General features: G+C 40.1%; 1 protein-coding gene across 1 annotated transcript; it reads right to left on the bottom strand.

The window, feature by feature from the left end:
• Positions 1 to 265: 265 nt before the first annotated feature.
• LOC117810675 (SHC-transforming protein 3-like) lies at positions 266 to 13,183 on the bottom strand. The gene is made up of 13 exons (XM_034680598.1): positions 13,110 to 13,183; positions 12,505 to 13,019; positions 10,041 to 10,111; positions 7,654 to 7,714; positions 7,319 to 7,438; positions 7,157 to 7,210; positions 4,064 to 4,115; positions 3,814 to 3,940; positions 3,304 to 3,499; positions 2,590 to 2,662; positions 1,706 to 1,802; positions 1,441 to 1,588; positions 266 to 1,355 (listed from the first exon to the last, which is right to left on the bottom strand). The coding sequence occupies exons 1-13, from the start codon at positions 13,159 to 13,161 to the stop codon at positions 1,227 to 1,229; spliced, it is 1,695 nt and encodes a 564-aa protein (XP_034536489.1). The 5' UTR covers positions 13,162 to 13,183; the 3' UTR covers positions 266 to 1,226.
• Positions 13,184 to 13,447: the final 264 nt, after the last annotated feature.

Here is a 13,447-nt window from a genome sequence, read left to right as displayed (position 1 = left end):
CATTTCATAAATCTAGAGAGTGAGTATTGACCATGTCGGAGAACATAGTTTGGTACAAACTAAGAAGAAATGAGCTCTGGTAAAGACTTGTAGCGCCATCTTGTGGCTGAGAAAGTAATAGAGCAGCAAAAAAAAGAACATAATTCTTGTCACTTAATTGTTTTGTGCACTCAATAATAAAACTCATGAAGATTAATTCAGAAATATAAAATTACGTTTTGATAATGGATAGAATAAGAATACAAGTCTGCCAATCACATTTTACTTGACAATAAACAAGGCTATTGGAAAGTTAAACATGGAGTGTGGAAGTGTAATATAAATCTAGGCACAGCTTGATTAATGTATGATGGCAGTCACAAACCAAATGACAGTTAAGCAAAAGCAATTGGACGTTAATGTCAGTACTCTTAATTAAACTAGCACTCTGTGTTGTGTTGTAACATCATGTCAAACTGTTTAAAATGTGTCCAAAGGAAGAAAGAAGAAAGAAAGTTTTTTGTTTTAGGTTCAGAAAGAAAGAAGTATCAGGCAGAGAGCAGAGATTCATTGGGTAAAAGAGCTAAAGATGTAACTGATTTAATTTCAAAGGGAACAAAAACATCATAATCCAGTTTATCTGAGGTAAACTGAAAATCTGTTTCCTTAGCTCCTGCTTATAAATGGTGTTTGGATTCCATATAGAGAATCTAACAATAAAAGGGATGAAAAGTTATTTCCACATTTTTAAAGCATTGGGAATGGGGTCAGAAAACAATAACAGATCAAAACAAAGGAACACAAGAGAAATTAAGCATGTGAAAAAGATTATTCTGCTATGATTCTGCCAACGTTCTGGTAATTTCCTCTCAACACCAGCGATTGTGCTTAATCTCTGAGTAAACACCAACAAGTTCAGCCTGAGGGAGAGAGAGTGGGGGACAGGGTGTTCTGCAGGCCAGCAGCTGTTCACAGCACAGAGCGAGGAGCAGTCTGCACATGTCTTTGATGAGATTCTCCACTGAACATACAGAATATATGTGTTTTGATAACTAATTCATAGCATAGTCTGGAAAGTGACGTCTGACATGTTTGAAGGGCCTGGTTGTCTTTTAAAGGAGCTATAAAAATGGAATATTTGATTTTCTTGGCCACATTGTTTTCCCAGCTGTAATAAAAAAAAAACAACCTCAGACAACTTCTCCTGAATGCTGATGTATGCATGTGACAGTCTGTGAGTGTGTGTGTTAGTGTCTTTGTAGCACCGGCTGCCTCAGACACAACTCGCTGCTTCCAGAGATGATGGGCGTCTGGTTCTCCATGTGGAAACGCACCAGGTGACCAACACTCAGAAACACCTGATCACGCGTCCGCACCTGGTTGCACACACACAAAAAAAGAACAGGATCAAATATTTATTCCAGTCATTCTCTTCCCTCTGATGCGTGACAAAAATTCTACCTGTCCGTGTGGATCGACCAGCAGCAGGTGCCGCACGGTTACTCCTTCCATCCCACTGAGGACGTACTGACCAGAGGCTGAGCTGCTCTCTCTGACCAGGAAGTCACCACTACAGGTAAGGAGAGACTCCGCCTCCTCTCTGCCCAACCTGGGAAGTGAGATACAGAGATACAGAGACAGGATTGAGGCTACACACATAAGCAGACAGACATATAAGAGGTAATGATCTTCTGATAGTAAAGGTACAGTAATGATGACTGCTTACCTGCCATGGAACCAGCCTTCGCCCCGGATCAGGTCTGAGATCGGTGTCTCAGGTAGAGAGGAAGACGGGTCAGCGCCGGTGCCAGGTTCATCTGAATCTGAAAGAGATCCAATAGAGGGAAAATATAAAACTTTACAAGGATGGTTTTCTCAAACAGGGTTAGTATAAGGGCTAATTCCATTCGGTTGAAACCTTTAAATTATCTGTTGAATATAATTGAATAGATTTTATTTTCTCAAATGACCTCTTAATCAAAACAAACTTTATTCTAAAACTCGGTATAAATGTGTCTCAGATTTATATTTTGACTTAAAACTGACAGTTTACCATTCCTGAACAAGTGCAGGTGTGTACCAAAGCTAATTTTTATAGCATTACTGACTGAACAGAGAGTCGAATACAGAGGGAAGACAAGGCTAGATGGTGTAACAGTTGTTTTACTGCAGCTCTGTCTGAGGATCAAATTATATCTGAAAATGATGTTTGATTGTTTTTCTGAAGAGTTAACTGCTGCATAATTGGTAGAGACTTCTGTATCTATCGGCTTCTAGTACTTCTAGTAAGTCCAAACTGAGTTTTCATAAAAATAATAAAACCTTAGCTTCAACTGCTTCTTTTGTTCATGTATCCACAAGAAAACACACAATAGATAAGTTGGTAGTAACTATTACCGTTATTACTGTTATTACTGTTATTACTGTTATCAGGTTTATTTCAAACATTTAAATAAAATAAAAAATCAATAGAAGAACACAAAAGCAAAAAATGTGAATAAATAAATAAATAAATTCCATCAGCAAGCACTAAAACATATGAATTTACATGTGCGAAAAGGAGTAGAACGACAGTGTAATTTGTGCCTGGAGTGTAGTGATTATTTCTACCTGCAGATGGAGCCGGAGTGTCTTCTGTGACGGAGCAGTTCTCATACAGTGAAACAGGCCGGGACAAACAAACCTGCAACAGCGCAAGATGAGTCATACACACAAGGCAGAGATCTATGTGTGTGTGTGTGTGTGTGCGTGTGTGTGTGTGTGTGTGTGTGTGTGGTGTGTGTGTGTGTGTGTGTGTGTGTGTGTGTGTGTGTGTGTGTGTGTGTAGGTTTGTAGGTGTGTGTGTGTATTCTCATGACAGGAAAGTTGCCGACTCATTTCCCAGACCAGAACAATACGACCAGGAGGTGAATGAGAAGTGTTAAAGCCTTCTTCATTATAAACAGTGAGGTGCCCTTCGGACAGTTACTGAAACTGATTCAGATAAAATCATGTTGCACAGAGCAGCTTAAAGTAAAATCATGTTATCATTTGTGGTCAAGGGTAAGGCCGATATGATGTAGGAGCCTGTCTGTGTTATAATTAATTATAATCAAATATTTATGCATTTATTTTAACATGTATTATTCTGTGTGATGTAGGCCGGACAATCCCCATTATTCACTGCTAACACAATATGTCATTGCTGTAGTCCATCCTTTGATCACGTGATAACTTGCTATCTCCTTGGACTAAAGCCATGGTTAAAATCTTGGGGTAAAACAAGTTGTATTGTCATTTTTTATTTCATATCATATATTCAGTCATATATTAATTAACTCTCACCCCATGTAGGTCAGCGTCCTTGTGTTTCTCTTCCCCTGTGATCCGAGGGTTATTTACTCCAACAGGTGCTGGCGTCTTCCCTGGGATCATGTTGTAGTAGTCACGATGCTGGAAGACTTCACCGTCCTGCTGCTTTGCCTTTTGCTCTGTTAACGTGTCCTCTGGACTCCATATATGAGAGAGTCTCACTGATGACCTGCATACACAAAATAACATGATGTGATACTGGTCAAACAATAAGTGAACCAACTCATTTTTCAGTATTACACAAAAACACTGGCACAGAGAAAGAAAGTGTTCAGACCCTAGAGATTAAAACCTCCTAAGTCCCCCTTCTATATTTTTAATAGCTTATTTATTACAAAAGCCGTTAAAAGTAACTCTTAATTCAGAGAAACTGCTGAATCTCACACCTGATTATGAGGGTGAAATATATACAATATTAAAAGCACATGTGGAAATGTATCATGTCACAACAATAAGCACAGCCACAGCCTCCAAAAAGGACACCTGAGGTTGTTGGAGAGAAGCTGCTGCGGTTGGCTGAGAAGCTGGCGAAAGCGAGTCTCAAAGGCCTGACCGATGCTGTCGATAACCTCAGTGGCCCGACCTCTGGGACACTCCAGGATGTGACATGCTGACAGAGAGAGAGGAGGGGGAAGAGAGGGGCTATTAATAGATTTAAAAAATTGCTTATAGAGGCCGGGACCTTCAAGTGGAAGCCCAACTCATTATAATGCTCCAGTAAACTGCTCCTTACCTCTCTGATTGCAGAGGTCCTTTGCGACATAAGCGATGTAATCTGCCATGTCCTGCAGAGAAATTGAGAGAGGAAGAGTGACTCAAGACTATAACTTCTGGGGCAGAGTAGCCACTGAAATGAAAATTATAAGACGCTGAATACTACTATATACATGAGTTCTAATACCCATACTTGCATAGAAAAGAGCATAAATATTGAGAATGCCTGTGTGTGTGCTGGATGAAGTCTGCTGAAAACGCCCTGCTGCATTAAGATGCACTTCACAGTATGCAAATAAACATGCTGTTTCTGCTAACCCTAACATCCACATTTTAAACACAGAATGCTTTGGATGTAAAAGCAGGAGGGAAAATGTTCAAGGCAGTCAATGGGCTCAATGCAGAGACACGTAGGATTTTGTTTTTAGGACTGCATGACTTAAGGCATTTTAATATTTTAAAATGATAGGGCCTTTTTTTACAAGTTTTTCTTGTACTCTATGACTGCATGTATCTTACTCTAAACAACAACCGTTTTTGAGATCAGGAAGCGCTCCTTTCTTTTTGAATCAGGAGGCAAAATTATGAAGAAGTAATGTGTTCCATCTGTATACATGCTGTATGTTAGGTCCTTATAGGAAAGCAGCAGTATGAGAAATAGAAGTGTGTGTTATTTAGAAAGCAGGGAGTGGGTGTGTGTATGCATGGTCGTGACACTAGCATGAGTAGATCAAATTAAAATGCCAGAAAATTCAATGACACTGGTTAGACAGAAGTATTCATTTAAAGTAACAAAAGTTATTGGCTGACCAAACCAAGTAAGAAAGCAGCAGCCAATCCTCAGAATAAGCTGAGTTCAGCAAAATTGTATTCAATTGTCTGTAAATACAAGTTCCTCCAGACAGCACTGATGTGTGCTTCACTTAGTTAACTGTAAACCCTTCAGTCTGTAATCGGACATCTGTTTTATCCTTTCACATCAGAGACAAGCAGACATTATAACTCTGTCATCCCTGTGTGTTCTGTGTTTAATTATTTCTCTTCATATCCGTGGTTCTCTGATATTAATACGAGAGCAGAGTCAGCTCAATAAGTTTCACCATAAAGCCTCTGTGACAGATTGATTTTAAATCCCCCTCGTTATCTTTCATGAGTCCGAACAAACTGAGGCTTTGCGGCTTAGAGCTCACTACAAGATTATTTTAGCTAATTAATTAAACAGGGAGCTATAATCCCATCCACAGCTTCGCCCCTCAGAGCAAACTAGCTTCCTGTTCTCTCTCAGTTTTAACTGCTGCATCCTCACAGTCACACATTGTGGTATTGGTACCAGGTAATTGTATCCTGTTTGTTCAAGATGAAAAGTGGAGTTCAGTGAAACTAAACAAAACATTATTCAACTTTTTTTGTGTCCAGAAGTTTATTAATCATGATTCAACCTAGACAGCAGCTAATAACCAACACGTCCTGCTGGCTGTTTAGACAAAGCAGCATTGATTTTTCTCCCTAATGATCAGAGCTTTTAATCATCACAGACATTCAGGAAACAGGAAGTTTCCCTGAGGATAAAAAACACAGATTCTGTGGTATGGAAATAATGTGAGCATGAAGGGACAGAGGGGGAGAACACATCAAATTAACTGGTTTAAAAAAGACGTGGTGAGGTGTAAAGATGACGAAAGCACGTTGTGGCTTTTACGGCCATTAATGCAACAGGGAAGGATTTCATGACTAGCTGCTGATAGCTCTGCATTATTATAAGATCCAGGAGGTAAATCAGGTATTAGAATATTGCCTGCATCTGCCTTATTAATCAAGCAAGGTGAATTTAAAAGTTTTTCTACTTTGGCATGTAATTTGATTATTTTTTCATTTAAAAGTATGATTTATTTGTGTGAAAATAAAATTGTTCTAAAGCTGCAGCACATATACATTTCTTTGTTATTTCTGCCTCTATTAAAAAGGAAATGCATGGGACAGAGAGAGTAGGGAATAAAAACAGCAAAGGGCCCAGGGATGGACTAGTTCAGGGGAACTGCATGGGGGACCTATTTATTTAATATAATAATGGGAAAATGACCAAAATGAAAGTTAAAAATGTGATGAATTTGTCACCTCGTTAAGATTAGGCAGAAAATCTCAACAGAGTGGTTTATAGCACCTCTTTTCAGACAATGAGATGCTTGGAAAGTTGTTGCAAAGAAAATCTATGAGAATTGAATTTCTTTGGGAAAAGAAAAAGTGATAGAAATATCATTTCAAATAGGTTGCTAGAGCCATTCTGAACAGCTTTACATCAAAATGTTTTTTATACATGGACAATAATTATAAATGGAGCGTTACCTGTAAGCTACTTCAGGCACGCAATTTGAGCTGCACTAGTTTCACACTCGATACGTGTCACTCTTATAGACACCTGACAAACGTATCCTCCCAGTTTGGTCATATCTTTAAGGTGCAAGATTTCCAGTCCCTGTCTCTGCTCTGCCATTGTCACCAAGCTCTGCAACTTTCAGCCCCACCAACTCCCCAGCCTTCCCCTGCAGATGTTATCTCATCTCTCCTTAATTTCTGCATTTAAAAACTCAGGAGTGATGAGATCGAAGCCTAGAAGCCAAACACATAGTGTTCTGCTGCTGTAATGAAGATTTTAACCCATTACACTGTCAGTTATCTGAGTGAACTACAATGATTTCAAGACATGCATCAGATGATGTGTTCACACCTCTGCTTTTTGTTGTACCTCCAAATAGAGTCTATTCTCACTACACCTTTGGCTAGTGTTTTGAAGCCAAAAGGTAATTTGGTGAATAACATCTAGTCTCCAGTTTCTGAGTAAGTGTGAAAGCACAGGGTCTGTGTTTCTATGTTTCAAATAATTGAAATATTTCCCTGTCCCTGACCTGCATCACACGTTTTAAGTATCAGGATTCAGAGTTAGGGTAGGAAATGATTAAATCCTCCACAAATGCCAGCAAACCAAGCGGTAACCAAGCTAAATCAAATTACTGTGTATGACAGTGTTGTGTCTGTGTGTGTGTGTTTGTACAAATGCTATCCTGTTTTTGTCCCGTCCCATGAACATTTGAAACTTTGGATCACATGACCTTACCGGGTCTCCTCCTGAGGCGAATGAGATAGCCTGCATGGGGTGATGGGCGATCTTCTATGAGGAGAAGAGAGCAAAAATAAATAAAAGCAAGTAACGTTTCTTCACTCAGTGCTTCAACACTTCAGATTTGTGCAGTTAAGATTTTATTCAACGAGCTGTTACCTGCAAGGAGGAGGTGGAAATCAGAGTCACACTGTCTGTGGAGACAGCGAGGATGATCCTGCTGCCAGAAAACTGAAGGTTGATTTGACCCAGAACAGCAGACAGTGCCTTACAGATGGGCTGATCAGGACAAGAATCACAGTTATTCTTGATTACATTTGTGTGTATGTGTGTGTGTGTGTGTGTGCGTGTGTGTGTGTGTGTGCGTGTGTGTGTGTGTGTGTGTGTGTGTGTGTGTGTGTGTGTGTGTGTGCGTGCGTGCGTGCGTGCGTGCGTGCGTGCGTGCGTGCGTGCGTGCGTGCGTGCGTGCGTGCGTGTGTGTGTGTATACATTACCTTTTTAGCTTTCAAAGCTGTCTTGGCTGACGTCCTCTCACACAGCCTGCTGATTGCCTCTCTGCAAACACAAACATTCATGAACAGATTAAAGACATGTTCATGCACACACACCTAATGGCTGTGTAAATATGTGATCCAGTGTCCTCTGTCAACATGTGACCAACATGTGAGAATATAAAACCAAAGTACAAGAAGCACAGATAACCAAAAACAGCAATTAAATACAAGATTGTGGTATTTATGCTTAAAGTATGTGTTTTAAATTGATGCTGCTTTATGAATATATTACAATACATTTTTGAGGCAATTATTCGATGTTTTTCCCCACTCCAGCTGTTTAAAGCTATGGTCACTAGATTATGTTGATTCACATTTAACTTACAAAAATGACAACAACAAAAACAATATATAACTGATTTTAGATGGACTCATGTCTAGTTCTTCATCTACAAAAACTCTTACCTGTAGCTCATATAGTGGCACAAATGACCTCCTTCAAATGCTAACATTGTTGCATCTGGACATTAAGGCAGACACTGCAGCTTGAGTTTCCTGCCTGAACAAGCAGTCGTCACTACATTTACCACTACGTTTCATTTGAGTACAAAGCTACATGTTAATGATGATGTTTTCTAGGAAGGTCTATGAATTCCTGCATTTTCTACAGCATGTGTGCCTGGGTGAAATAAATTTAAGATTTAAGATAATACAGCTCTTTGTCTTCCTTTCAGAAGTAAGAATCTGTTTATTTGTAGTCCATATTCTTGTTTTTATTAATGCTATTTAATTAGTCCTATATTATACATGATATCACATGTTTCAGGAATTTTCTTAATAATTTATTAATTTCTTTAAATTCTCTATCCTCCATTTTTTACACTGTTTGATCTTTGAAATATGAAAAATGTAAACTGAGTAATTCCTTCCCTGTTTAGAAAAACAGAAGCAAAGGAAGTGATAATTTGGATTAAAAAACTGAAAAACTGCCTGAATAATGTTTGTTTGTTAAACTTAATCACATCCTGAAACTTCCTCCTGAGTCCCTGTGCTCTGCAGTGGCTAACATGCTTCTCTTCAGAGAGCTGGCGCATGGGTCAGAGAGTTCAAAGCGCACAAACACTCTCACACACGTAACAGTAACATCCTTCTGTCTAGGAAACCATACTTTTTTCCAGGAGTTGCTTTTCTTCTCTCTCTCTCTCTCTCTCTCTCTCTCTCTCTCTCTCTCTCTCTCTCTCTCTCTCTGGGACATGTTTTGTTGTGATTCTCCATGTTGACATGTCGAGTGATTTGGGTATATAGAGAGAAATAAATTATATTTTCATCAGTCTGCAGCATTAGTCTTGTGCAGTTTGGTGAGTTTATTGTATATTTGCTCTTTCTGTGTGTACTTCACTTACAGTGCTCTTATCACTGAGAAGTAGAATTGCTAAAAGTGTTTTAGGTTAGCAGCAGCATTGTGTAACTGGTTCAAACAGAGTTAAGTCATGTGAAACATGTGTGTTTCATATGGTAACAAAATATGGTTTTGATAAATCAATGAATCATTTTTACAAGATTGTTTCATTGTAAAGGATCTGAGGTGTTCTAATACTTGTGAGTGTGGTTGTGTGAACTGTGTGTAGTGTTTTGACAAAATGGGCCCTTTTTTTCAAAATCGTGTTTAAGCAATCGAAAGAAACTGTAATAAGACTATGAGATATCATTAGGAGGAAATTCATCTAATTGGATTTTCTGCCCATCCTTCAGCAGCGTTCTTGTGAACAGAGGTTGCTGTGTCCGTCTGCGTTATGGCATCCTGCAGTAGGATGTCAATATCAAATGTTGAGGAGAAAGCGCTGGTTTATGAAACATTATACATTTAATTTAATTTCCCCGTTTGAAATGTTTCTTTTTACTAAACTGCACGTGTCTCAAATGAAAGAATATACTCGAAATGAGCTCAGCACACCATGGTAAAGCAGATTCCTCTCTTTTTTTTCTTTACAACACATGCAGAACATCAGCTCATTCACGTGTTGTTTTATTTAGACCATGCTAGCTGTTGGATATTCACACAGAAGTATCTTTGCATGTTTAGGTGTGTGTGTGTGTGTGTGCGTGCGTGCGTGCGTGCGTGCGTGCGTGCGTGCGTGCGTGCGTGCGTGCGTGCGTGCGTGTGTGTGTGTGTGTGTGTGTGTGTGGATACAAATCTGAAATAGGTTTATACAGTTACATTGTGGGAACTTGTCTTCTTGTTACAGACCAAAAGAAAGTTCCCAACACAAATTAAGTTAGTGTAAAAGTCAAGTTTATGCAAGAAGAGCTTACAGTTAAGGTGTGTGTTTGTGAGAGAAAGGGTGTCTGTGTGTTTGTGCGTGTGACAAAGTGGGCAAATTTCCTACCGTGTGACTTGCATTCTGGTATCAAAGTCGAGGGTTCTCATTGACTGGGTCACCTCCACACTGCCCATGTACTGTGAAACACACACACACAAAGTTGCACAATGACTCAGAGGTAAAAGATAATACATAGAAATAGATGAGGATCAAATAACTGTATTTATCTGACATCGAAATAATCAATCTCATGCAAATCCAAGAGATAAAAAAAATCACCATCCATACTTACACTCTCTCCAACTTTAATTTTTTTCCCCAAATATGTTAAAAGTAATTTCTCACCATACAAACAAGTCTGTCTCTCCTTTTCCACTCATAGCTACATCCTGCTCTAAGTTTATTTTCTAGCTTTCTATGCCTCTACTGAGGAATGGGATGATGGTTAGAGCAAGGAACTGTGAAGTGAGAGTCGTGAATGACTTGTGGCAAACAGCCGAGGGGTTGAATCAACTCAGGCCACCCGCTTAGAGGACTACAGCCTCTGTACATGGAGCATGTGATTTAACCGCTAAGCCAAACTGGCGCCCCCTGAATGGGGTTTCTGAGACCGATACAAATTCCAATTTGAAAGGGGTGAAATGAGTTATACAGTATGACCATGCAAAACTAGTCAAAGGGCTGCTGAATATATAAAATGACTATATATGTATATGTATATATGAATCAGCTGAACATTGGTATTGGTCAATATTTACCCTGTTGACAGATGTCAGCCCATTGGTATATAAACTACCGTGCACCATTTTTACCATCAAGCTTTATCTTTATATCAAAGTAATGCTGGCAAGCTTGTAAAGCAAACTGCTAATTTAGAGAAGTTTCTTATTGGGCAGAAGAAGTCACCTGTTGGACAAACTGATTTATTTTCCTAATCAAATGAGAAAGAAGATGTTGGCAGCGTGGGAGCATTAAACTGTCTCTGAGTAAGATCAGCGACATTCAGTTTTTAAGACATGTTCCACGGACATTTCAAGTGAAGCAACAATTTAAATACATCAGATCTCAGAGGTTATTTAACAGACAATAAGACTTGAGATGAAGTAATGCAAAATACATCTGTATCAGATCAACTATTGTCAATTAAAAAAACAAACATTGGTATTGGCCCTGAGTTTCACAATCGGTGCATCTCCTTTGTCAAGCGATTTAAGTTTGGGTCAGTGTCTGCTCAGCTGTGTTGCTCTGCTACATGTGCTGCAGACAGTGCTGAGAGTTTGGTTAACTGCTGAGTTCTCTGCTCTGCTGGACAAAATGTGTGTCAAACTCATTTCTAAATTACCCCAAATGTTGTTGTCTCTCTGTAAAAAGAATATTTCATATTAACACATATTAGCCAACATTGATATGGTTGTAAAGAGTCCATAACAACCTGAAATATCAACCTTGTATACCATTTAGGCTCTACTCATAACTGCAGACTTGGTTCACAGAGCACATCAAGTTCAATGAGAAGTATGTACAGATTTTGATGCACCAAAACTAGAGAACAGCATGTCAGTAGCATGTACCTACTTCTGAAAATACTGACATATATTTGATGATTAAAGACCTGAAAAAGTAACATGCAATGAAAGCAACCAGACAACATTTTGGTCATGTGATCGGATACACTTTGGACAGTCTCACTTTTGTTGGCTGTGAGCTTCAGCTGCTCACATTCTATAGGCTGGAGGCAGGATGAGTAAGTCCATTGACCTGACTTAAATCAATATATGCTTGTATGTGTGGGTGGAGTGAGTGGGCGGGAGTGTAATGTATGAGTGTGTGGGTGTATGTGCTTGTTTATAGGGGGACAATCAGACAGTTCGTTCTCATTTCCAGCAGTGGTCAGCTCACAGGCCTCGCTCCTAATCACCCATGCGGACAAACCTCCGGTTCTAGAACAGCATGGGCACTGCTGATACCGGATACGGACACACACACACACACACACACACACACACACACACACACACACACACACACACACACACACACACACACACACACACACACACACACACACACACAGAAGCAAAGCAGATCTAGAGAGGAGCAGAGAGCCAGGATGAGTCACTACTGCCTACACAGGAAGCTCTAACTGAGAGGGAGGGGGTGAATGTGCAAAAGTGAGTGTGATGTTGTGGATGGAGCACAGAGAAAAAGAGTGTGTGAGTGTGTCCGGTTTGTGTTCTATGTCAAATGTAGTTATGTTGGCATTTGCATCATTAAAATTACGTATCTTAACTCTCTGCAGGGACCCTCAATATGAGGTCAGCCCTACTTTCTCACACAGATGTTGCTGTCGTTTTGTGAATTATACAAGAAATGTTTTAGGCGAATTGTCAAAGTTAAAAACATAAAGATAAATTGAAAGATCAACCTCATATACTCCACTTTTAGATGGATTTTTGCTGCACAATGTTTCAGACTTCTCTTTGTGCACAGAGGAGGGTGTGGGTGATGCATATTGTGTGTTAAAAAATACCTTGATGTGATGGTGAATTGCTCTGTTTGCTGCCCGCACCACTGTACAGTCATCTGCTGCAGAGAGAGTCTTCAAACAGCACAGACCGTCTCTGTGTGGACAGCCAGGGGTCCAGGGGAGGCTGGCCATGCGATGCAGGGTGACAGGTCTTTTTGTGCAGCACAGAGCAGACTGAGCTTGGGGGCACATGAGGGAGGGTTGGCTACGAAATCTCTGATCAGGCCCAGAACAAAACTCTGTACTGGACAAGGGTCTGTCCGTGTGTCCATCAATGTTCGTCTGCCCCCTCGGGCCTCGCAGGGAAATAGGACTGTGCAACCGGATGCTGGCCACACGAGGGATGAAGTCCCTCAGGGTGGACGGCTCATGGTGTGTGGGCGTCCCAGGGTCCAGCTGAGCAAAATCAGAGTCCAGGCAGAGGTCCCCCTTCAGAGGCAGCAGTCTTTTGGGTGGATCTTCCAGAGATGTGAGGGAATCATTGCGCAGACGGCTGTATTTGGTGCGTTTAAGCATGCCTGAAAGAGGTGATGGAGTCAGATATGCAGCATGCTGTTTTTTATTAAACTGATGATGTCTGTAATGATTAAAAAAACCTGATAAGCTACCTGGTAAGAGTCCTGTCTGTGATTTTAGCCTGGGTAAGGTTTGCTCTCTCATAATCAGGGAGCTGGACAGAAGTGAGCACTGGGAGGACGTATTAAAAAAGGGAAACCCCTCAAAGAATTAGACCTGAATTAACAGTTTCTATACACAAATGTTCAACTTGATGTTGTAGTTAAGAATAAAGCAGAAAAATGAGCCCCTATAAATGTAAATAAGGTTATCTTAGTGAGATTATCTCAGCACTCTGCTCATGTGCACATAAGATTCCTGCTCTACGTTACAATACAGTAATTCAAACTCACCGGTGTGGGACTGGCGATGTCCTGTGAAGCCTGAAGTC

This window comes from Notolabrus celidotus, chromosome 3, assembly GCF_009762535.1.
Source record: "Notolabrus celidotus isolate fNotCel1 chromosome 3, fNotCel1.pri, whole genome shotgun sequence".
Classification (NCBI taxonomy): Eukaryota; Metazoa; Chordata; class Actinopteri; order Labriformes; family Labridae; genus Notolabrus; species Notolabrus celidotus.
Note: the sequence above shows the minus strand (reverse complement) of the source record. Positions and strands in the feature narration are given on the sequence as shown.